The sequence below is a fragment of the Triticum urartu genome, chromosome 1A (assembly GCF_056163025.1).
Source record: "Triticum urartu cultivar PI428250 chromosome 1A, HENAU_Tu73, whole genome shotgun sequence".
Classification (NCBI taxonomy): Eukaryota; Viridiplantae; Streptophyta; class Magnoliopsida; order Poales; family Poaceae; genus Triticum; species Triticum urartu.
This window is the reverse complement of record NC_141873.1, coordinates 448,580,166-448,606,710: the sequence shown is the minus strand read 5'-3', so window position 1 is coordinate 448,606,710 and position 26,545 is coordinate 448,580,166. Positions and strand designations below refer to the sequence as shown.

Sequence of the window (26,545 nt, the reverse complement as noted above, 5' to 3'; positions counted from 1 at the left end):
TTAATTTGAATCTATTTGAATTTGCTTTGGTTCTAGGGTTTGAAACATTCCCCATTTCAATTTCATTTGAAACTTAAACATGATGCACAAAGCAAGCCTAGATCATACCAGAACTAAGGATGTGACAGTGGGATAAACTTGGCATGGATTTTTATCACCGGATTACCCAGGACCCGATCGGGATATGATTCTATCTCGGTAGTAGTGGATCAGTTGACCAAAGTAGCTCACTTTATCCCAGTGAAAACAACATATACAAGTGCGAAGTTGGCCAAGATATACATGACCAAGATCGTATGTCTGCATGGAGTTCCGAGGACCATCGTATCAGATAGGGGAACACAGTTTACTTCAAAGTTTTGGCACCAACTGCACCAGACTTTGGGAACCAAGCTGGAGTTCAGTACAGCTTTTCACCCGCAGGCAGATGGACAGACCAAGAGAGTCAATCAGATTCTGGAGGACATGTTGAGAGCTTGTGCGCTAGACTATGGATCTTGTTGGGATGATAATTTACCCTACGCAGAGTTCTCGTACAACAACAACTACCAGGCTAGTTTGAAGATGGCACCGTTTGAAGCCCTGTATGGAAGAAGATTCCGAACACCGTTGATGTGGGATGAATTTGGAGACCGCCAGTTGTTTGGACCGGATTTGATTAAGGAGTCCGAGGAGAAGGTTAAGTTGATTCGAGATAGACTGAAGGTATCTCAGTCCAGACAGAAGAGTTATGCAGACTCAAAACGCAAGGAGGTAGTCTATGAAATCGGAGATAAAGCATATCTGCGTGTGTCACCTCTACGAGGAGTTAAGCGTTTTGGAGTTCAGGGAAAGTTATTCCCGAGATTTGTAGGACCATACCGAGTTTTGGAACGCATGGGAGAGGTTCCCTACAAGTTGGAGTTATCCGAAGGACTATCAGGAGTACATGATGTGTTTCACGTTTCCCAGTTGAAGAAGTGTCATGCAAAGATGGCCGATATTCCTCTAAGAGATACAATGCCCCTAGAAGCAATTCTGTTGGACAGTGATTTTACATATGAGGAGAACACTGTCAAGATTCTCGAGTTTGTCAGCCGAGTTACTCGCAGCAAAGTTATTAAGTTTTGCAAAGTTCAGTGGAGCCACCATACCGAGGATGAAGCCACCTGGGAAAGAGAGGATGATCTACGCAAAGACCACCCACACCTGTTTTCTAGCCAACCCGAATATCGAGGGCGAGATTCATCTTAAGGGGGTAGGTTTGTAACATCCCAAATTTTTAATTTGGAATGTTATACATAGATCATTCCTGCATATCATATTTTATTGCATTTTCGTTTTGCGATCCTCAAAATTCTAAGCAACTCAAGGACCCACGGATAGAGTTGGGGATTTCACGTTTTTCATATTTGCATTTTATCAAATATTGAAACAGGGATCATTTTGGTTTTAATAATTTTTCTCTCCGAATATATTTCTTACTAAAATATACGAGAGGAGATAATATGACTTCTCCAAAAAATGAGATATTGAAGGAAAAATATTAAAATCAAATAAATGATTTTATTTGAATTTTATTTGTGATTTTATTTGAATTAGAAAAGAATATGCATTTTTTAAAATTGCATTTTAGGGCCAAGAAAATGTTCATCTTGTTCTAAATATTTTATTTAGACGGTGAAAATTTATTTTGGTATTTTTAGATTTTTACTAGTGCAAATGCCTGTGCGTTGCATCGGGCGAAAAATAAAATATAACAATGAGTATTTATTTTTCTAAATCCAAATTTTGCAAACGTTTTCATCCGATTTGCAGCATTTTTATAATCCAATTTTTGCAAACGTCAAAGTAAGGTTAGACTGAGTATTTCTTTTGTACCATGAAATTCGGACGTGCCGTAACAATGTTTGTCATTACTTATTTCAGCTCTGCACTTTCATTTCATCCAAAAACACGAATTGTTTTTATCAATCCATTTTATTTTTGTTGTTCAGAAAAACACGAACTTTTTTTACTTTGAGGTGTTTTTTTAGAATATTTTTTAGCTCAGATTCCCATGTCCTTCTCCGGTGCAGTACGCAGTACAAATCGTGGTTCTTCCCAAAATGCCAAAAAAATTAGCGTTGGAGGAGGATCCTCGAAGCCATGGACCACCACCGCCGTAGTAGGCCGTGCCGGTTGAGGCCGCCGAGGAGGGTGCTGGCGTGCCATCGGCTGACAATACGGCCATCGACACCACCGTCTGGATAAGAAATATATGCTTAGACAGTTGGAAAAAAACTACCACTAAAAAACATTGCAATCAGTCAAACAGCCATATCAGAACAATTATTTCAAACAATTAATACTTTTTCAGTTTGTAAATTCCGTACCATTCTCGAAAAAAACTAATAATTAAACATGGATATGCTCTTACTTGATTTTCCACATGGCAAGTTGAAACAATTCTTCTTGTTGAAATCGATGTACAGTAATGGTCAAAAGTATTGGGATAAGATTTCAGATCAAAATTGATGAATGAAAAAAGGCCGGCATAATTGCTAATTAAAGATCTCTGAGAAAGAAAATTAGAATGAATGAAAATTAAACACAATAGAAAATTATATAAGTTATTAAGGCTATTGATTCTTTATGCAGCTATTGAGAAGTAGTGTACTGTATTATCTAACTCCACAGATTTACCTTTTTGTTACTATTAAGTTGAATGTGAAGTGAACTGAATAGCAATAGTAGAACGGTGGTGGAATAGTGCTGACATGGAGTAAGGGATGTTTGCAGCCATATGAAAAAAAAATCTGAAGATACACTATGAAAGGATATAAAGGAGCACAGATAACATGCGAACAGCAATGCGAGAAGATGCAGCAAGAAGAAAAGACGGATCTGAATCTGATAACTCAACCGTGTAGCCAGTCTCTCAGAAAATCTAGATAGGTGCCTACCTAACTAAATACGACTTAGAAAAAGAAGATTGACTAATGGAGGAAAAAACATCACTGTCTTGCGTGCTTGCATATTTGGTTTGTTGGATCCAGGTGCTGCTCTTAAAACTGAGGATTTGCAAGTATTTAAGACCTTCTGCTCTCTGTGCCACATTTTAAAGATATACATAACCTTGTGAAAAAATGTTCATCAGATTTTTTCCCTTCTAGATGTTAGATTAGATACTACGACCTAACAAATATTCATCGATCAATTGCAGTAGTTGATGTCTAGTTTCATTTGTTTGAGTTAATCAATTAATTATATGTATCAATACTTAAAATGCTGGTTTGAACGTATCAGCATACCATGGAGATAGACAAAAAAGGACTTTACCTCATTCCACTTATATTGCCCTTGTTCTAATGTTGATTTGACACCAACCTCTCTAGTAGACAGAGAATCCCTGCCAATAACAGCCTTTCAAGTCTCAAAGTACATACACATAAAATCCTTCTCAAGTAATTTTATTGTTTCCATAATCAATCATGAACCTACTGTATCAACATGAACAGTCAATACATATTAGTAGTGTAGAAAGAAATACATATCACATACTCTTGCCATCTCATCACATACTCTTGCCATTTCTCGCACACATGATGATCACATACTGTTTCTTCTGATCGCAGACAGTCCTCTCCCTCAAACAAATACATCTATACGAATTGGGCTGCATATAATTAAGAAAATGTTATGGACCTCAAGGTGGGTGCAGAAATTTATCAGCTCAATCTACCTTCCATCACTAAAAAGACAGAAGAAAAAATTGCTTAGTTGTGAATTTCTTCGAGCATCTAATAAATAATTCAGAGTAAAACTTGAGAACACGACATCATGTAATCAACTCGTACAGGGGACCAAGATGACACTCGTGGATCAGGAATATAGTAGTAAGGGTACCAAGATGACATTCGTGGATCGGGAATATAGTAGTAAGGGTTATCTGTTGGATATTCTTTGCACGTTCATCGGATCCCCCTACACTCATACCTTTTTTCGCATGGACGGTCCATAAGAAAAGACCCATCCGTGGCCCGGCAGCAAAGACCGGACGAGGCGCAAGGAATTTTTTGCCTTACGATCCCACAACCATAGCTTCAAAAGAGTGTATTGTCTGTAGGAGATTGTCACTCATGCTCACTCCAATTCTACTGGCAATTCCGTGAATCAAATCTATGCCTTCTTCCATAGCAATGAGCTCTAGAACCTTGACCATCTAAGGGAATATAATTTTTCATCAAAGTTATAAACAAACCCAATTTGAATGTACCTCATCAAGTGAAAGGTGCATAGACGTTTAACAGCCTCAAGGTATGAAGAATCATAGAATTCAGAAGACGGCTATGTATACTATGTAGTAATGTCTCAATGTCTTCAGAAACCTCTATCTACTTTTCAGTAGGAAATTTAGCTACTTTCCAGACTTATGTGCTCGACTTGATAACTTATAAACACTCTCGACCATTAATCTATTTCACGGACTTCAACACAATACCTGTATAAAATTTATAGAAATTCTGTTAAAAAAAATTTAAGCTAAGTCGGCAATGCATATATTATCCATCTTATTCTTCGACCAAAAGGAGGTAAGAAACTCCTATAAGTATAGATGAAAAATATGTTATGAGCACCATAAAGATAAAAATTATCAAATGACAAGGGAAGCGTAGTTTTGCACAAGTTACTATTCATGCACCTGAAAGATCCACACAAAATAGAGCTATATAGTAGTAAGGGTACCAAGATGACATTCGTGGATCAGGAATATAGTAGTAAGGGTAATCTGTTGGATATTCTTTGCACGTTCATTGGATCCCCCTACACTCATACCTTTTTTCGCATGGACGGTCCATAAGAAAAGACCCATCCATGGCCCGGCAGCAAAGACCGGACGAGGCGCAAGGAATTTTTTGCCTTACGACCCCACAGCCATAGCTTCAAAAGAGTGTATCAAATTCTACTCATGCTCACTCCAATTCTACTGGCAATTCCGTGAATCAAATCTATGCCTTCTTCCATAGCAATGAGCTCTAGAACCTTGACCATCTAAGGGAATATAATTTTTCATCAAAGTTATAAACAGACCCAATTCAGTAATATCACCATCATCTCAAGGTTCTTCCACTATCTTTGTCCTTCCCACCTCCTCACGAGCAAACCCACTGCCCCACCCAAATTCATCTCATGTCTTCATCGACCTTACAACCAAAGTACCAATCATCAAAAATCAAATCACCACTCTGCCTACATGCTATAAATCTCGTTTTCCCTTTCAACTGAGTTCTACAATGCTGAAATTTCTTAATCCACGTGCTTTCCTTTTTCTGCTTTTCCACTGTCTTTGTGAAAGTGAAACTGACTTACTGAAATCGGAGATGTCCTGCACAAACCCAAGGAAGCTCTAAGTATGTTGGTGACCTGTTTATCATTTAGCTTCTTAGAGTACCTTTGCCCTTCAACAATGTTGCACGCCCGCGGTCAATTTGTAGAATACACTGAACATCCGATGTCTAATGTCTAATCTGTAGTAAACAGCCAGCATGGATATAGTGTCCGCGTCAAACATCGCTGGTGTATTTGTGCAGAGACACTTATTCTGCTCTGCAGGACCGACATCTACCACTCCATCTAGCTCTATGTTGTGTGAGTTCGCGACCCCGGCCATCGCCTTGGCGGAGGCGGGCGCTCCTCTAGACCGCGATGACCGGCAACCAGGACAGCAACGTACTAGTGGTGTTGCGGGTGGAGACGTCGTGCTGGACAGTGTAGCCAGCGAGGTCGCTGGTTTACTCCTGGCCTCGCCGGATCCTACCTCACCATCTGTAGGTCTCTGTTTGGAGATGGAAGGATCCATGGGAGGGGGGAGGGGCGTCGTGTAGGAACGATGCCACATCATCAGGGAGAGCTGTGGCGGCCGCGGAACCCCGGCGACGGCCGAGAGCAGTTGGGCGGCGGGCACGGCGATGCGATGGGGTTGCCGATCGAGTGCGGGCTGGGGAAGGTGCGGGTGTTTTTTTTAGCGGGGAGGAGTCCCGGTGGATGTCGCGGCGTCCATGATGCACGTGCTCATGTCCGAGCAGCAGCGAGCGATGATGGCGGAGGTGGCGGCGTGCGGGCGGGGTGATGGCGGAGGCGGCGGCGGCGGCGTGACCTAGCCCTCTTCTCAATCGGGGATGTTAGATTTAGGATCGCGGGTTGAATACATACTAGATCGGAAGTGCCCCCTGGCGCACCGGTGCCTGGCTCAGCACAATGACCCAACGTATAGAACTCAAATATAATAAAGCATTTTGTACATCCAAAGAAAATCAGAACAATCACTCAAGCTAAATTTATTTTGTACAGATCACAAACAGTAAGTAATATAGTTGCTGCCCAGATAACTGAGTTTAGCATAGAGCATACAAATTAATGATATACCAGAAGTATGGTATTGTTGTTCCCAAGACAACTGGCCTTGAACTTTACTACAAAGCATAAAGGCACAAAGTGTACCAAAAGCAAGACATAGTGCTTGCTCAGGACAACTGACTTGAATTGGACTGCATCAAGTTCAGTACAAAGCGTCAAGACATAAGTTCTATAAAATATAGCCAAGAAATTCATACTGGCAAGCATAAGTGTCAGATTTTGGAGCTGCTCATAAACATAATGAGATAACAGACAAATTGAGAACGAAGCTCTGGAAACATCGATAATAGTAGGACATTTGTCTTTGTTAATCAAAGAACATCTACTGTAGCTTGTAGTTAACCATTACTGAGAACTCCTACTTCCTCCTTCCAAGTGAAAAGGTTATTTTCTGAGGCGAAGCTAAGGCAGATAGTAGTGGCCAATACTTGAATGACTTCACCTTGCTAATGATAATATGGAAGATCTACAAAAACAATATAATTAGCTAATGAACCTAAGCACTATGCAAACTATACAAAATTTAGATAAATGGAATACTGAGATTGAACACAAATTAGTAACACTGTGCCTGTAGAGCAAAGTGCAGAAGATTGTACTTCACAATTCAGACATCAATGGTAGCCACCATGGGCTCTATCCTCTGAACTACGTTGATTGAGGCTTTATTTCTTTCTAATTACTTTGAAGAGTACCTACATCTTTATAACGCCTTTATAAAGAACCAGTGTTCGCACTGTTCATGTAGGCCAGTAAAAGAAAGGTTCATGTGACACTATAATAAGTAGTTAAGAAAACAGATTGAATCTAAAATGCAGCTAAATGAATGCAATAGAAAAGGTTACCATAGCTATTTCTAGATAACTGGATATGAAAGAGAAGTAGCACAAAGCAACACATATGGCCTTTTGAAGGAGGCAAGTGCATCAATGCTACCTCTGAATATAAAATTAGGCATATTGGGGCAACATATTTCTGTAGAAAATTGAGGGATTATAAAAAACTAAAAGGTGGTGTTCTATATAGAACAATAATTAGATCGTGTGAGCCTAGAGCAAGAGCTTTACACCAATAGTAGGCAACAAAACTACTCCCTCCGATCCAAAATGTTCAAAACTGCGACACCTATTATGGATCAGAGGTATTATAAATCAGCATGATCAACTTATAATGTAGGGTTCTGCATCCATTTTAAATGACTCAACAACATACAGCTAAGATATACCGATTTGTCATTATAGAAGTACACAATTCGCATAAATGACAAAAAAGGAATGCACATATGTGCATTAGAATCAAAGTGGCCAAAAGTGAAGCACGGAGACACTTTATTTTCAAAGGAGGTGAAATTACCTTGTGAATCACTGGCACCACCCTAATTCAAGCTATAGGAGCATAGGGCCCTGAGCAAAAGAAGAAAACACAAAAGATTTAGTTAGTGGCCACAAGAGGACAAAGAAAGTAAACTGCACTATATATTGCTAGCTATGACAACGTCCAAAATATAATTAAAATCTAACGATCAGATCCACTTGTACATGTTTGGGCTCAACGGATCAGAGAACATATAGCGCAGTACATCTCCGTGTTTTTTATAGGAGTCCAGTAATTATATGAATAAAAACAGACTAACCGCTACATGGATTATCCGGGCAAACCGGCACATACATCGACTCTGCGAAAACTATGTTTGGGATAGAAAGGAGAACAAAATGAAAGCTCAAGAAATCATCACCATTCCCCATAAGAAGCCTGCTCCCTCACAACAACATAGCTGGAATAAAAAATATATCTAAACGAAGAGTAGACATGTTATAGAGATAAAAGTCGCAAAGAAGTGAATATATCTTTTGAAACTAACAATACAAATAGAACCAAGATAGAAAGTTCAAGACATGTGAATGTATCTTTCATGACAATGTTAAACAGAAGCCACTTTCCCTGATTTCATTGCGTACCGAACCAAGGCACACACATGGACATACACTGGATCCAACTTGTCTATTTATCAAAAAAGAAAGTAGTAGGAACGTCTTTAAAGAGAAAATACCACATCACCAAACATCAAATGCTTAAGCTTGAAAAGGTATGCATTCATCCACTGTTTACAATCGATCCTACCAGGAAGAAACATTTAAAAAAAGTACATCAAGCGCTGACAAAAATATAGGAGCATCTATTCTAAAAAAATCTGAATGCTAACTAAGATTTTTTAAAGGAGTGAAAATCTAGTATGATACATCACATCTTAAGTTCAAGTGTAGATAATTTGATATCCAATATAACAGAAGCTTTAGTTAACAAAGATCAAAGGCATGAGCTTGAGTTAGATGATTCTAAAATAAAATCAAGATGCGTTAGAAATAACTCGCATAATATATACCATACAGAAAATATACACCTACAATTTTTTTAATTGGCCAACAATACAATAAAATAAAGAGGAATAATCATTGCTGGTCAGAATGATTAATCAACAAAAAGTGCGACTCTAGAATTTGAATTGTGATATAAAGCACAACATCATCATCTTTCTCCCTACGATTATATTTGGATTGTGTGACTGCAAAATAGGCATCGTAATACAACAAACTGAAACAATGCAAAATAATTACACAGGAACAGAACCTTGGGTGTTGGCTAAGACTTCACGCAAAAAACACAGGGAAGAGATAACTCACTGATGCCGAAAACAATAGGATAATCACCACATGAACAAACAGAGATGCACAATCTAGGTTTTTTGGTGCCCAGTTAACGATGCATGTAGTAGGTAATACAACCAGGTCCCTCATGTAGATAAACACCAGTTTTCCTATCAAATCAATAATGAAATTGCAGTAAGCGGCACAACAGGAAAACCTATGCTAGTAACCAGGCCAATACCTCAATGTGAAGTGCAAACCTGAAGCATCATCTGACCATGGCGACTAACGGAGCGACAAACTAATTAATTGAGGCATTTTCCTGCACTCAAGAGGCAGTTAGGAGATAAGAGAAAGCAACACAAGAACAAACATATGCTAGAAGAGCATGTAAAGCATGCATCCATGAATAAGATGCATTGAAATAACAGTTGGAACCTGAGTACAAGCAAGGAAAATATTAGAATGCAATGAGGCATGAATATTAGAAGGTAGCACATGCGCACATCAAGACAGCAAAGAGGTATACCTAACAAAGGCTAAACATAAGCGGAGAAACCTGATCTATAGAAGTATAGAAGAGAGACAGCCACCCCGTGTAAATTTGAGCACAACCAGGATCTATAGAAGTGACCAAAATGCTAGGTCCTACCAGGATCTATAGAAGTGACCAAAATGCCCAATTCCAAATGCCAAGCAAGGACAAAAATAAAGGCAGGGGATAATAGTTTTACATGCTAGGCTTCTACCAATAAGAGAACAAAAGGCAGATACATCCATTGTCCAAACAAAATCTAACAGCCGCTTCATACAGGAAGAAATGTAAGCCTAGGCCTGGAAAGCATAGAAGAGAGGGGGAGAAGGGGACAACCTGCAAAGAGGTGGTCGAAGATAGAGCACGACAAACTGGCCAGAATAACGAGCACCTGTAGACAGCGGACCAACCTGCAAGGGGAAAAAGAGGAAAAGGTACAACCATGGATGAGCTGTAGTTAACCAGAATTTAGACGGTCCAAAACAAAACCATGGATGAGCTGCAGTTAACCAGAATTTAGACGGTCCAAAACAAAACCATGGATGAGCTGCAGTTAACCAGAATGAGAGGGGGGCTCACCACAATTGTGTTGGGTGGGAGTTGAAGAGGGAGGTAGGGATGTTGGCCTGCTCCTCTCAATGATATCAGATATAACCTTTCATCTCAATGTATTATTTAGTTATGTTACATGCAGAATGAGATACAAAAAGAACATGTAATATACAAAAAAGGGAATGCAGCAACAGCAGAAAGAAATGCTAAAAGGGAACATAGAGCAGAAAACCAACCCAAAATGCAAGCAAGAATCTTTAAAAGGGAACATAGAGCAGCATGAGCATGAGGCATAGAAAAATGGGGTCACCTTAAGATCAAGAATCAGTGGCCCTCTCCCAGTTCAAATCAAATGGATAGAACCACTATATAAATGGGGTCACCTTAAGATGAAGAATCAGTAACCAGCAAAGGAAGAATGCACCTTTTTGGAATTTTAAAGTAGCAAGACATTAAAAGTTCTCTTTTGCCTTCAATACTACACACATTAGGGGAGGTAGCTGCAGTTTTATTGCATAGTGGGCTCAGATTCGCCTTTTCTCGATCATATAACCTATCCCCATCATCTCTTATCACCAGATCAATCTGTTTACACAATGGAGCTGCCCTGGTTATCACTCAACAAGAATGACCATCCAAGGACAGATCAATAGGTATCACAGGATCAAAAAGGATTCTAGAGACAACAGGGAGGATCCAACTTGATACCCACAGGTGCCTTGATTGCTCAAAGGCACACTTATTCCAGCCACAGTTAATCATCATCGCCCTAGCACGAACGCCAGCCACAGACAAAGCGAAATGGCGAGAATGCCCCCGGTGGGGCAGGCTATTTACGCGCGGTGGCACGGTCGAGGTGTAACTGTTCATTCCAGCAGTAACTATTTTTTATCCGACGGACAAGGTCGTTCCAGGGCTCGATCCGACGGCTCGGATCGCATCAAGCGCGCAGATCCAACGGCCAGGAGCCCAAATCGCTGAGGAGCTGGAAGGAGAGCTTATATTCTTATCTCTGGATGGCCATGTCCCATACAGTAGCCAAAGCAGAGGAGAAGGAGGAAGATGGAGCTCACCGAGGGAGGTTGTAGCCGAGGCAGTACTCACTTCACGCCGGGGTTGCGCGTGAACACCATCCAACCGGCAAGGAACCGCTTCCTACACCGCACATCCACCACGCGACCGCGTCGGAGTTGCGCCTTGCATCGTCCCGCCGACGAGCACGAACGCCACGGTCACATAATTCTCCTTGAAAACCACATATGCACACATGCTCTCATCTATTAGTATAGTTATACATAGACATTGCTAGTTGCTTCAAACCAAAAAAACTTAATTCACGCATTCATTGCCCCTTTTCACACAGAATAGTGCATCAAATCCTATGACTCAGAAGTTGTTGATCATAACAGGCCATGTCGCTCGTCTTGACACCAACGTGTGTTGTTAATGAGACCAAAAACTATATTAAACGACAATGGCCTATCTTTTCAGTGAACTAATTACCTAACCAGCAGTCATTTCAATTTATCAATTGAAGAATTCCCCAAACAGAAATTGAGGAGCAGGAGGAAGTTGGAGATCACCGAGGGAGGTTGTGAAGGAAATATGCCCTAGAGGCAATAATAAAGTTATTATTTATTTCCTTATATCATGATAAATGTTTATTATTCATGCTAGAATTGTATTAACCGGAAACATAATACATGTGTGAATACATAGACAAACTTAGTGTCACTAGTATGCCTCTACTTGACTAGCTCGTTAATCAAAGATGGTTATGTTTCCTAACCATGAACAAAGTGTTGTTATTTGATTAACGAGGTCACATCATTAGTTGAATGATCTGATTGACATGACCCATTCCATTAGCTTAGCACCCGATCGTTTAGTATGTTGCTATTGCTTTCTTCATGACTTATACATGTTCCTATGACTATGAGATTATGCAACTCCCGTTTGCCGGAGGAACACTTTGTGTGCTACCAAACGTCACAACGTAACTGGGTGATTATAAAGGAGCTCTACAGGTGTCTCCAATGGTAGATGTTGGGTTGGCGTATTTCGAGAATAGGATTTGTCACTCCGATTGTCGGAGAGGTATCTCTGGGCCCTCTCGGTAATGCACATCACATAAGCCTTGCAAGCATTGCAACTAATGAGTTAGTTGCGGGATGATGTATTACGGAACGAGTAAAGAGACTTGCCGGTAACGAGATTGAACTAGGTATTGGATACCGATGATCGAATCTCGGGCAAGTAACATACCGATGACAAAGGGAACAACGTATGTTGTTATGCGGTCTGACCGATAAAGATCTTCGTAGAATATGTAGGAGCCAATATGGGCATCCAGGTCCCGCTATTGGTTATTGACCGGAGACGTATCTCGGTCATGTCTACATTGTTCTCGAACCGTAGGGTCCGCACGCTTAACGTTACGATGACAGTTATTATGAGTTTATGCATTTTGATGTACCGAAGATTGTTCGGAGTCCCGGATGTGATCATGGACATGACGAGGAGTCTCGAAATGGTCGAGACATAAAGATTGATATATTGGAAGCCTATGTTTGGATATCGGAAGTGTTCCGGGTGAAATCGGGATTTTACCGGAGTACCGGGAGGTTACCGGAACCCCCCGGGAGCTATATGGGCCTTAGTGGGCTTTAGTGGAAAGGAGAAAGGGGCAGCCCAAGGTGGGCCGCGCGCCTACCCCCTCCCCTAGTCCTATTAGGACAAGGAGAGGTGGCCGCCCCCCTCTCTCTCTTTCCCCCCTCGAGGAATGCTATTCCAACTAGGATTGGGGGGGAATCCTACTCCCAGAGGGAGTAGGACTCCCTTGGCGCGCCCTCCTTGGTCGGCCGCCCCCTCCCCCTTGGATCCTTTATATACGGAGGCAGGGGGCACCCTAGGACACACAAGTTGATCCTTCAGATCGTTCCTTAGCCGTGTGCGGTGCCCCCTGCCACCATATTCCACCTCGATCATATTGTAGTGGTGCTTAGGCGAAGCCCTGCGACGGTAGAACATCAAGATCGTCACCACGCCGTCGTGCTGACGGAACTCCTCCCCGACGCTTTGCTAGATCGGAGCCCGGGGATTGTCATCGAGCTGTACGTGTGCTAAGAACTCGGAGGTGCCGGAGTAACGGTGCTTGGATCGGTCGGATCGGGAAGACGTACGACTACTTCCTCTACGTTGTGTCAACGCTTCCGCAGTCGGTCTGCGTGGGTACGTAGACAACACTCTCCCCTCTCATTGCTGTGCATCATCATGATCTTGCGTGTGCGTAGGAAAATTTTGAAATTACTACGCTCCCCAACAGTGGCATCCGAGCCAGGTTTTATATGTTGATGTTATATGCACGAGTAGAACACAAGTGAGTTGTGGGCAATATAAGTCATACTGCCTACCAGCATGTCATACTTTGGTTCAGCGGTATTGTTGGACGAGACAACCCGGACCAACATTACGCGTACGCTTACGCGAGACCGGTTCCCCGACGTGCTTTGCACATAGGTGTCTTGCGGGCGACTGTCTCTCCAACTTTAGTTGAACCGAGTATGGCTACGCCCGGTCCTTGCGAAGGTTAAAACAGAGTCAAATTGACAAACTATCGTTGTGGTTTTGATGCGTAGGTGAGATTGGTTCTTGCTTAAGCCCATAGCAGCCACGTAAAACTTGCAACAACAAAGTAGAGGACGTCTAACTTGTTTTTGCAGGGCATGTTGTGATGTGATATGGTCAAGGCATGATGATGAATTTTATTGTATGAGATGATCATGTTTTGTAACCGAGTTATCGGCAACTGGCAGGAGCCATATGGTTGTCGCTTTATTGTATGCAATGCAATCGCGATGTAATGCTTTACTTTATCACTAAGCGGTAGCGATAGTCGTGGAAGCATAAGATTGGCGAGACGACAACGATGCTATGATGGAGATCAAGGTGTCGCGCCGGTGACGATGGTGATCATGATGGTGCTTCGGAGATGGAGATCACAAGCACAAGATGATGATGGCCATATCATATCACTTATATTGACTGCATGTGATGTTTATCTTTTTATGCATCTTATCTTGCTTTGATTGACGGTAGCATTATAAGATGATCTCTCACTAAATTATCAAGAAGTGTTCTCCCTGAGTATGCACCGTTGCCAAAGTTCGTCGTGCCCAGACACCACGTGATGATCGGGTGTGATAAGCTCTACGTCCATCTACAACGGGTGCAAGCCAGTTTTTGCACACGCAGAATACTCAGGTTAAACTTGACGAGCCTAGCATATGCAGATATGGCCTCGAAACACGGAGACCGAAAGGTCGAGCGTGAATCATATAGTAGATATGATCAACATAACGATGTTCACCATTGAAAACTACTCCATCTCACGTGATGATCGGTTATGGTTTAGTTGATTTGGATCACGTGATCACTTAGAGGATTAGAGGGATGTCTATCTAAGTGGGAGTTCTTAAGTAATTTGATTAATTGAACTTAAACTTATCATGAACTTAGTACCTGATAGTATCTTTCTTGTTTATGTTGATTGTAGATAGATGGCTCGTGCTGTTGTTCCGTTGAATTTTAATGCGTTCCTTGAGAAAGCAAAGTTGAAAGATGATGGTAGCAATTACACGGACTGGGTCCGTAACTTGAGGATTATCCTCATTGCTGCTCAGAAGAATTACGTCCCGGAAGCACCGCTGGGTGCCAGGCCTGCTGCTGGAGCAACACCAGATGTTATGAACGTCTGGCAGAGCAAAGCTGATGACTACTCGATAGTTCAGTGTGCCATGCTTTACGGCTTAGAATCGGGACTTCAACGACGTTTTGAACGTCATGGAGCATATGAGATGTTCCAGGAGTTGAAGTTAATATTTCAAGCAAATGCCCGGATTGAGAGATATGAAGTCTCCAATAAGTTCTATAGCTGCAAGATGGAGGAGAACAGTTCTGTCAGTGAGCATATACTCAAAATGTCTGGGTATAATAATCACTTGATTCAGATGGGAGTTAATCTTCCAGATGATTGCGTCATTGACAGAATTCTCCAATCACTGCCACCGATCTACAAGAGCTTCATGATGAACTATAATATGCAAGGGATGAACAAGACTATTCCCGAGCTCTTCGCAATGCTGAAAGCTGCGGAGGTAGAAATCAAGAAGGAGCATCAAGTGTTGATGGTTAACAAGACCACTAGTTTCAAGAAAAAGGGCAAAGGGAAGAAGAAGGGGAACTTCAAGAAGAACGGCAAGCAGTTGCTGCTTAGGAGAAGAAACCCAAGTCTGGACCTAAGCCTGAAACTGAGTGCTTCTACTGCAAGCAGACTGGTCACTGGAAGCGGAACTGCCCCAAGTATTTGGCGGATAAGAAGGATGGCAAGGTGAACAAAGGTATATGTGATATACATGTTATTGATGTGTATCTTACTAGAGCTCGTAGTAGCACCTGGGTATTTGATACTGGTTCAGTTGCTAATATTTGCAACTTGAAACAGGGACTACGGATTAAGCGAACACTGGCAAAGGACCAGGTGACGATGCGCGTGGGAAATGGTTCCAAAGTCGATGTGGTCGCGGTCGGCACGCTACCTCTACATCTACCTTCGGGATTAATATTAGACCTAAATAATTGTTATTTGGTGCCAGCGTTGAGCATGAACATTATATCTGGATCTTGTTTGATGCGAGACGGATATTCATTTAAATCAGAGAATAATGGTTGTTCTATTTATATGAGTAATATCTTTTATGGTCATGCACCTTTGAGGAGTGGTCTATTTTTGATGAATCTTGATAGTAGTAACACACATATTCATAATGTTGAAGCCAAAAGATGCAGAGTTGATAATGATAGTGCAACTTATTTGTGGCACTGCCGTTTAGGTCATATCGGTATAAAGCGCATGAAGAAACTCCATACTGATGGACTTTTGGAACCACTTCATTATGAATCACTTGGTACTTGCGAACCGTGCCTCATGGGCAAGATGACTAAAACGCCGTTCTCCGGTACTGTGGAGAGAGCCACAGATTTATTGGAAATCATACATACCGATGTATGTGGTCCGATGAATATTGAGGCTCGTGGCGGATATCGTTATTTCTCACCTTCACAGATGACTTAAGCAGATATGGGTATATCTACTTAATGAAACACAAGTCTGAAACATTTGAAAAGTTCAAAGAATTTCAGAGTGAAGTTGAAAATCATCGTAACAAGAAAATAAAGTTTCTACGATCTGATCGTGGAGGAGAATATTTGAGTTACGAGTTTGGTGTACATTTGAAACAATGCGGAATAGTTTCGCAACTCACGCCACCCGGAACACCGCAGCGTAATGGTGTGTCCGAACGTCGTAATCGTACTTTACTAGATATGGTGCGATCTATGATGTCTCTTACTGATTTACCGCTATCGTTTTGGGGTTATGCTTTAGAGACGGCCGCATTCACGTTAAATAGGGCACCATCAAAATCCGTTGAGACGACGCCTTATGAACCATGGTTTGGCAAGAAACCAAAGTTGTCGTTTCTTAAAGTTTGGGGCTGCGATGCTTATGTGAAAACGCTTCAACCTGATAAGCTCGAGCCCAAATCGGAGAAATGTGTCTTCATAGGATACCCAAAGGAGACTGTTGGGTACACCTTCTATCACAGATCCCAAGGCAAGACATTCGTTGCTAAGAATGGATCCTTTCTAGAGAAGGAGTTTCTCTCGAAAGAAGTGAGTGGGAGGAAAGTAGAACTTGACGAGGTAACTGTACCTGCTCCCTTATTGGAAAGTAGTACATCACAGAAAACTGTTTCTGCGACACCTATACCAATTAGTGAGGAAGCTAATGATGATGATCATGAAACTTCAGGACAAGATACTACTGAACCTCGTAGATCAACCAGAGCGAGATCCGCACCAGAGTGGTACGGTAATCCTGTTCTGGAAATCATGCTGCTAGATCATGATGAACCTACGAACTATGAAGAAGCGATGGTGAGCCCAGTTTCCACAAAATGGCTTGAAGCCATGAAATCTGAGATGGGATCCATGTATGAGAACAAAGTATGGACTTTGGTTGACTTGCCCGATGATCGGCAAGCAATTGAGAATAAATGGATCTTCAAGAAGAAGACTGACGCTGATGGTAATGTTACTGTCTACAAAGCTCGACTTGTCGCAAAAGGTTTTTGACAAGTTCAAGGGGTTGACTACGATGAGACTTTCTCACCCGTAGCGATGCTTAAGTCTGTCCGAATCATGTTAGCGATTGCCGCATTTTATGATTATGAAATTTGGCAAATGGATGTCAAAACTGCATTCCTGAATGGATTTCTGGAAGAATAGTTGTATATGATGCAACCGGAAGGTTTTGTCGATCCAAAGGGAGCTAACAAAGTATGCAAGCTCCAGCGATCCATTTATGGACTGGTGCAAGCCTCTCGGAGTTGGAATAAACGCTTTGATAGTGTGATCAAAGCATTTGGTTTTATACAGACTTTCGGAGAAGCCTGTATTTACAAGAAAGTGAGTGGGAGCTCTGTAGCATTTCTGATATTATATGTGGATGACATATTACTGATTGGAAATGATATAGAATTTCTGGATAGCATAAAGGGATACTTGAATAAGAGTTTTTCAATGAAAGACCTCGGTGAAGCTGCTTACATATTAGGCATAAAGATCTATAGAGATAGATCAAGGCGCTTAATTGGACTTTCACAAAGCACATACCTTGACAGGATTTTGAAGAAGTTCAAAATGGGTCAAGCAAAGAAAGGGTTCTTGCCTGTGTTATAAGGTGTGAAGTTGAGTCAGACTCAATGCCCAACCACTGCAGAACATAGAGAGAAAATGAAAGATGTTCCCTATGCTTCAGCAATAGGCTCTATCATGTATGCAATGCTGTGTACCAGACCTGATGTGTGCCTTGCTATAAGCTTAGCAGGGAGGTACCAAAGTAATCCAGGAGTGGATCACTGGACAGCGGTCAAGAACATCCTGAAATACCTGAAAAGGACTAAGGATATGTTTCTCGTATATGGAGGTGACAAAGAGCTCACCGTAAGAGGTTACGTTGATGCAAGCTTTGACACTGATCCGGACGATTCTAAATCGCAAACCGGATACGTGTTTACATTAAACGGTGGAGCTGTCAGTTGGTGCAGTTCTAAACAAAGCGTCGTAGCGGGATCTACATGTGAAGTGGAGTACATAGCTGCTTCGGAAGCAGCGAACGAAGGAGTCTGGATGAAGGAGTTCATATCCGATCTAGGTGTCATACCTAGTGCATCGGGTCCAATGAAAATCTTTTGTGACAATACTGGTGCAATTGCCTTGGCAAAGGAATCCAGATTTCACAAGAGGACCAAGCACATCAAGAGACGCTTCAATTCCATCCGGGATCTAGTCCAGATGGGAGACATAGAGATTTGCAAGATACATACGGATCTGAATGTTGCAGACCCGTTGACTAAGCCTCTTCCACGAGCAAAACATGATCAGCACCAAGGCTCCATGGGTGTTAGAATCATTACTGTGTAATCTAGATTATTGACTCTAGTGCAAGTGGGAGACTGAAGGAAATATGCCCTAGAGGCGATAATAAAGTTATTATTTATTTCCTTATATCATGATAAATGTTTATTATTCATGCTAGAATTGTATTAACCGGAATCATAATACATGTGTGAATACATAGACAAACTTAGTGTCACTAGTATGCCTCTACTTGACTAGCTCGTTAATCAAAGATGGTTATGTTTCCTAACCATGAACAAAGTGTTGTTATTTGATTAACGAGGTCACATCATTTGAATGATCTGATTGACATGACCCATTCCATTAGCTTAGCACCCGATCGTTTAGTATGTTGCTATTGCTTTCTTCATGACTTATACATGTTCCTATGACTATGAGATTATGCAACTCCCGTTTGCCGGAGGAACACTTTGTGTGCTACCAAACGTCACAACGTAACTGGGTGATTATAAAGGAGCTCTACAGGTGTCTCAAATGGTAGATGTTGGGTTGGCGTATTTTGAGAATAGGATTTGTCACTCCGATTGTCGGAGAGGTATCTCTGGGCCCTATCGGTAATGCACATCACATAAGCCTTGCAAGCATTGCAACTAATGAGTTAGTTGCGGGATGATGTATTACGGAACGAGTAAAGAGACTTGCCGGTAACGAGATTGAACTAGGTATTGGATACCGACGATCGAATCTCGGGCAAGTAACATACCGATGACAAAGGGAACAACGTATGTTGTTATGCGGTCTGACCGATAAAGATCTTCGTAGAATATGTAGGAGCCAATATGGGCATCCAGGTCCCGCTATTGGTTATTGACCGGAGACGTGTCTCGGTCATGTCTACATTGTTCTCGAACCGTAGGGTCCGCATGCTTAACGTTACGATGACAGTTATTATGAGTTTATGCATTTTGATGTACCGAAGATTGTTCGGAGTCCCGGATGTGATCATGGACATGACGAGGAGTCTCGAAATGGTCGAGACATAAAGATTGATATATTGGAAGCCTATGTTTGGATATCGGAAGTGTTCCGGGTGAAATCGGGATTTTACCGGAGTACCGGGAGGTTACCGGAACCCCCCGGGAGCTATATGGGCCTTAGTGGGCTTTAGTGGAAAGGAGAAAGGGGCAGCCCAAGGTGGGCCGCGCGCCTCCCCCTCCCCTAGTCCTATTAGGACAAGGAGAGGTGGCCGGCCCCCTCTATCTCTTTCCCCCCTCGAGGAATCCTATTCCAACTAGGATTGGGGGGGGGGGGAATCCTACTCCCAGAGGGAGTAGGACTCCCTTGGCGCGCCCTCCTTGGCCGGCCGCCCCCTCCCCCTTGGCTCCTTTATATACGGAGGCAGGGGGCACCCTAGGACACACAAGTTGATCCTTCAGATCGTTCCTTAGCCGTGTGCGGTGCCCCCTGCCACCATATTCCACCTCGATCATATTGTAGTGGTGCTTAGGCGAAGCCCTGCGACGGTAGAACATTAAGATCGTCACCACGCCGTCGTGCTGACGGAACTCCTCCCCGACGCTTTCCTGGATCGGAGCCCGGGGATTGTCATCGAGCTGTACGTGTGCTAAGAACTCGAAGGTGCCGGAGTAACGGTGCTTGGATCGGTCGGATCGGGAAGACGTACGACTACTTCCTCTACGTTGTGTCAACGCTTTCGCAGTCGGTCTGCGTGGGTACGTAGACAACACTCTCCCCTCTCGTTGCTGTGCATCATCATGATCTTGCATGTGCGTAGGAAAATTTTGAAATTACTATGTTCCCCAACAGGTTGTAGCCGAGCCAGTAATCAGTGGGCGCCGGGGTTGCGCCTGAACGCCATCCAGCCGGCAAGGAACCACTTCCCCGGACATCCACGCCGCTACATGAAGTGAAACTCTCCTGGCAAAGCAAAGTAAAATCTTATGACCAAATGTAATGGAAAATATAAATGAATTCCTTACCTACTGCATTTTGTGAACCAGAATAAGTGGGACCATATCTAGAGTATCATTCTCATGTTCGCCTTGGACAGAGGTTAATCGACGTGGTGTATTGAAACTCAGTACTCAATACTCCAGTTACATGTCAGTCCTAGACTCCTAGTGCTTGGAGATGCTCACGAATGAGGCAGGGGTGCGGGCAGCACCGTCATGGCTCACATAGGCACAACCCACGTGCTACCTATGTTAAACACCGTGGAGGAGAAGTGGCAGATGTGACGCGCTAGCTGGACGGACGTGGCGGCAGTGGGCAACAACTGTAGTACTAAAAGAAAATCAGCGTTGTTTAAGGTAGTAACAGCCACGGTCGAAAATAGTAAGTTTTGGTAATTATAACCCGACTACTTGTACACAATCAGACAAAATCTAGAAGGACCATCTAGCCAAACCATAAAAAGTATATATTCATGTTATCACCTGAAACCAAAGTTCCATGGAAGCATTCAGTTCAATGATAAACCATGCCATCTTGATTCATGCCTTGTAGGTACATGGAAAGGACCAAACAAGGATATCTCACAATTTAGCCCTCCCTTAGTGTGAGCCTCTCCTGCATATGCAGTTTTGAAATAAAGAAAATTAGACAAATGCACCTTTAAATATCGAGTTGTGCATAATTCTTATTGAAACAAAAGAAATATACTTCGCAAGAAGTAAAATTAATTAGTTACATTCTGACATATGTAGCTAACAGGCATCGTTAAAACAATATATTTCTATAATGACCAAAAAGGGTATATGCATGTATGGAAACTATCAGGAAGGTGAGTTTAGAAATCGACAAAAGGAAATTCAAGCATATTTAATTTTAAAAGAAGAAAGAACAAAATCTGATATTTCTTTTGGAAGTGTGTGTATAACAGCAGTACACAAAGCTGTGAATTGGAAAATTAAGGATTATCAAGTAAACATAACACTGACTGCCATCATGAGCAAGGTCCATCTCTCTGGACTCCGAAAAATATAATGCAATCTTGGTAGCACAAATATACACGCAGAAAACAAAACATGTGTGGATCCTTCTATCAAAGGTTACAGAAAAAACAATTTGAACTCACTATGTTACTTAGAAAATGTCTTGATAAGACATATATACAATATTTATGAAGCCCTCTAGTTTGATAAGAAAAACAATGGATGAGCCGAGATTTAGTGATCCTTTAGCATGGAACTAAATATGAAGGCATGGGTATGACATAGAAGCCCTTCTTCCACTATATGTTTATCCACTCGAGGGGAAATGAATCACTTACTTTATATGAGATAATTTCAGTACCAATAAAGTTCAGATAGACAAATTCAGCACCTAAATGATCATATATAAGTTCAGTTTGTTTAATGAACCTTTATATTGCACTTTTTATCCCTAGGTAAAATGAAACATCTGTAAAAAAACCACAATAAAATTATATTAACCTAAGGAACTAAATCAAAATAATTAACCAAACATAAGAGTTCTAGGTATACGGCAGGACATATACTCTCTTCATTAGACATAAGCAAGCAATCCAACAAATACAAACACAAGAATCGATCCCGTGAGGGGCGAATCCACTGGCCACGGGAGAGAAGGATGAGGGGATTGGGAGAAGGTGGGGCCCTGCAGCGATGGGGAGAGGGTGGGGGCGCGGTGGCGGTGGTTGTGGACGACGGCGACGACGCCGAGGAAGTGAGCATCGGGGGTCGGGCGGGCAGGACGAACGAGATGGCGGCGGCGCAAGCGCCCACCACCGTCTGCTGCCCCTCCAGACTCGAGCACTCTGCTGGCGACCACGCTAGGAAAGGATGTCAAAGATGCAACCACTGATGGCTCGGCTCGTCTGCTTCGGCGGCTAACACTTCTCCTGCCTACTCCCGATGAGAGAGTGCAGCAACCATGAGGGCCCGTCCACCTGCAGAAGCAGCTTGTCCTCATCAGGGAAACCTGCACATAAAATAAACGCAGGAATCAGAATAATAGGAGATGAAGAAACAAAGAAGAGATTCATGCCACCCGGAATAGTCAGAGATCCACTCAGAACCAAGACCATATTAACCTAAGAGCCGCCTAAACGGGTAGTCATAGTTAAGAACATACATAGCAGAACAATTAATGATTGATGCCGCTAAATCAACAATCCAAAACTGTAGTTTTTTTTGATAGATGGCTGCTGGAAACACGCAAATACAAGCAGTGGTACTTCTAATGAAAGAAATACACATGATTCTCCTCAAATCAAATAGATAAGGTTTCTTCTTCTTCCCCTAGTTAACAACAAGGGGCCAGCAAGCATTAAACATCACAATAGAAATCCGATTGGTTGCACACACATTCAAACTGAAACAAAACGTGTATTGATTAAAATTGAATGAGATTGCACAATAGCAATCACCACCAGGTTGTGTCCAGAACCACAATTGCAATAAAAATAAGATAGATGTGCAGGGGGTAGGAAGAGGGGGTGGAGTTCACCACGTCAGGGGGTAGGAGGAGGGAGGAGCCATGAGAGCTCGTGCCTCGTCCACCTGCAGCAGCAGCAGCTCCACCGGCCCCTTCTTCCAGATCGGAGCAGCTGCACACAAAACAAACAAAGGAATCATAAGGAGGGGAGATTAAGAAACCGACAAGAGAGGGGATTTAGGGATCATGCGCACGCACCATAGTCGGAGACCCGTGGATGAGCTCGTCGGAGATGGCCTGCAGCCGGCGTAGTGCGAGGGAGATGAGGAGAGAGGAGGATCTGATCTATGGCGCCATCGGTAGGGTTCCGGGCGGCGGTTGAGGTTGCAGGGGTGGAAGGAGGAGGAGGAGGACTCATCAGCACGGCCCTGGCGGCGTTGTACGCCGCTCCCTGCCGCCACCGCCGCCGTGCTCCTCGTCCTCCCCCCGCTGCCTACTGCGTCGCCTTGGCCTGCCGCTGCTGCTCCCCGCTGCCGCCATCGTCGTGCTCCTCGTCCTCCCTCCACTGCTGCTCGTCGTCGTTGGAAGGGGGGCTCTGTTGCGGCGGATCTGGCCGCGGACGGCGCGGTTCGAGGCGGTAGGTGGCGGCAGCGGCGATGTGGGTGGGAGAAGGGGAGAGGAGGCGTGCGGGAGGGGAAAGGAGGCGCGCGCGAGGGGAGCCGGCTAGGGATTTTCCCACGGGAGCCACCCCTTTTATACCACCCCTCCGCGAAATGACCAAAATGCCCCGGTAGGGGCACTGTATTTACGTTCTGTTGCAATTGGAATTTTATCCAACGGCTGATGTTGATCGGGTAAATATCCAACGACCCACAAAGATTTGGATCGAGATCCGACGGTCTGTGTCGCGAGGAACTTTCGATCCGACGGCCAAGAGTGCCTGATCGCTGAGGAGCCTCCGGCATCCATCCGGTTCATATCTCTTGATGAGTACAGGGGATTTTCTATAAATTTTGAAACATTCCCCATATTCACTAAATAAAGAAAGGACTGCGGGTTGAATAGAAGAAACCGTAGGGGCATTTATGCAAGAGCGCCGCGACGGTGAACCCGGAGACTCAATCCATGCTTTATTATTAGGGAGAGATTTTATTTTCTAGGATTTTTTCGGGCAAATTCTGGTTTTAAAAAAAATCCCGCTGGACCGGACTGGGCCGAGGCCCAGCTGGCCCAGCCAGCGCCGCCGCCTCCCTCCCGTGCGCGAGACGGACTCGCCGGAGTCCGCCTGCGCCACGCTGCTGCGCAGCCCCCTCCTCCAAGTCGGCCTCGACCCCGACACCCCCTCTTAAATATCCCGCTGCCATACCCCGCCACCCAATGCCACCGCCGCGTGCGCGCCCCGCCGTTGCAAGCCGCCGCTGCCCCGCAGCTCGCCGCCGCAAGCCGCCGCCGCCACACAGCTCGCCGACGCCCCGCCGCCGCAAGCCCGATGCCGCGCCGCCTCGCCGGAGGTAGTCGACGCCGCCACCACCGTTGTCGTATTTTTCGGTTAACCTTCATTTTTAGAAACCCTAGATCTAATTTTTTAATAGATCGGTTCGTTCGGTTTTCTGTCGGTTTATTTATTTAGCGGACGTTCGTCCGTACGTTCGTTTTAACGAACGTCGTTCATCCGTTAGCCGCAGACAACGAACATTCGTTCGTTAGCCTGTTCGTCAGTTTTTCTTTTTCCAAGGGTTTTTTTGCGATTATTTTTCGATTGCGATTTCTGCCCTAATCTTCGATCTAGTATAACTTCTCGCTTGTTTATCCAAATTGGGTGAAATAAGCGCCTAGATCTTCGTCCCGAAGTCCTCTTTCTGTTTAACCAACTTGAACAAGATTTTGGTACTGTAAAATTTGACTTCACTTCAGATTAGTAATCGTATCTTGTTTCTTTCGTGGTTTGAGTTTTGTTGCTTCGTTTGATTTGATTCTTTTTGCAAACCAGAGTTCTTCAGTTGAACTTTCTGGTTAGATCTTATTATTTGAGTTTTACCTGTGAATCTTTGCTTGATTGCTTATGTATGCTATTGTTTGTTTGCGATAGAACACCAGGAGTGCGAAGCGTGCTACTACGAGTCGCTAGGTTTTGCGGATCGTTGGCAAGGCAAGTAATACTTTGATCATACCCCTTTATCACCCAGTTTTTATGCATTAGTTTCAACCCTCACACATTGCATGAGTAGGATCTCTTAACATGTGGGTCTGGGCAGTAGATGATGTGGTAGAACCTATTACCTGTTTTATTATCAAACCCCTGGGAGTTACTTCTACGCTATGCTTATGCTGCCATGCTATGCTCGTAGACGTGGATTGGGTTTGAGTGTATCCATGACAAATATGAGTTGTTAATTAATGGTTCAACTTAAGGTGGCAACTTTAATACACATCTGGGTGGATTGCTTGTGGGCACCTGGAGAATCCAGTGTTGTCCTAGGATATCCCGGAGTACCCGTGTGATCATCCTGCGGTCCGCCACCCAGGCTCAAAGGGATCATAAGATTATTCATGCTAGAAACATCCGCGTGCATCCATAAGCTATTATGGGCTCTAGCATAGTTGAGTATGTTGTATGATCTCTTTCAGTGGTGGGCTAGCAGATATAGGGGAAAGTAGGTGTAACTGTCCACCTAGAGTAAAGAGGTACTGCTTCTAAAAGACTGTCTCGGTCATCCGTTTCTCAAGCACCATGTAGTGAGAGAAATCCAACGGAGGAGATAGAGTCTTGTGGGGAAAAGTGCGCAAACCTTTGCAGAGTGTACAAACTAATCATGGTTAGCCGTGTCCCCGGTTATGGACATCTTGAGTATCCGGTTCTTGGATTATTATATGGATCTCATCACTCTAAATTAATTTGTTGGATTGATAATTACTTTTAATTGGGATTGAGTTGGAGGAACCTTCTCAATGTTGTTCAACTATCATGCTAGTTAAATAAAATATATTCCTTTGTTGTAGGGAAAAATTGGCTTTTCGCAAAACATATTAACCATACAGCCTCCACCAGCCATATATGCATATAATGATAGCCTTTATCTATTCATTACGCTACTGTGCTACATTGCCAGCATATTTCATGTGCTGGCCCATTTTTGGGCTGCAACGTATCATGTTGCAAACTTTTCAGACAAGGAGTATGGTTCGCTAGGCCGTTGTCATGCACTCAGCTATGCCGTTGGATTTGATGGACTCACTTTATCTTTCAAGCCTTCCGTTGTTATCTTAGTTTAGATGGCCTTAAGCCATATTTATTGTAATAAGTTCTCTCTTGAGACATGCGATGTAATAAGTGTGTGATTGCTACTCTGTTATAAATCCTTCGAGTACTGTGTGTGTCAGCATTATCGATCCAGGGATGACACTGAATCACAGAGACTTGACCGTCTAAGGTCGGGTCGCTACAAGCGGGCGGCGTAGTATTATTCGATTTGACTGCGGGTGGCATAGTTCCTGATACGACTTTAATGCGTCGAGGGAGAGGGTAACGGTTCCT

The 26,545-nt window shown here is 43.2% G+C and overlaps 1 protein-coding gene and 1 long non-coding RNA gene across 11 annotated transcripts; both read right to left on the bottom strand.

The window, feature by feature from the left end:
- Positions 1-6,400: 6,400 nt before the first annotated feature.
- Positions 6,401-11,706, bottom strand: LOC125517371 (uncharacterized). Of its 10 annotated transcripts, none has more exons than XR_015603619.1 (7): positions 10,138-11,177; positions 9,895-9,968; positions 9,284-9,345; positions 9,060-9,193; positions 8,429-8,495; positions 7,732-7,781; positions 6,401-6,844 (listed from the first exon to the last, which is right to left on the bottom strand). It is a non-coding gene; the product is annotated as an uncharacterized LOC125517371 (long non-coding RNA). The 10 variants fall into 10 exon arrangements; XR_015603612.1 differs by lacking the exon at positions 8,429-8,495 and adding exons at positions 11,184-11,355; positions 11,614-11,706 and having other exon boundaries at positions 6,445-6,844; positions 9,060-9,345; positions 10,138-11,095; XR_015603614.1 differs by having other exon boundaries at positions 9,060-9,345.
- Positions 11,707-20,416: 8,710 nt separating this feature from the next.
- On the bottom strand, positions 20,417-23,975 carry LOC147991647 (uncharacterized). Its single transcript, XM_087538754.1, has 4 exons — positions 23,269-23,975; positions 23,083-23,182; positions 21,048-22,554; positions 20,417-20,529 (listed from the first exon to the last, which is right to left on the bottom strand). The coding sequence occupies exons 1-3, from the start codon at positions 23,973-23,975 to the stop codon at positions 22,120-22,122; spliced, it is 1,242 nt and encodes a 413-aa protein (XP_087394880.1). The 3' UTR covers positions 20,417-20,529; positions 21,048-22,119.
- Positions 23,976-26,545: the final 2,570 nt, after the last annotated feature.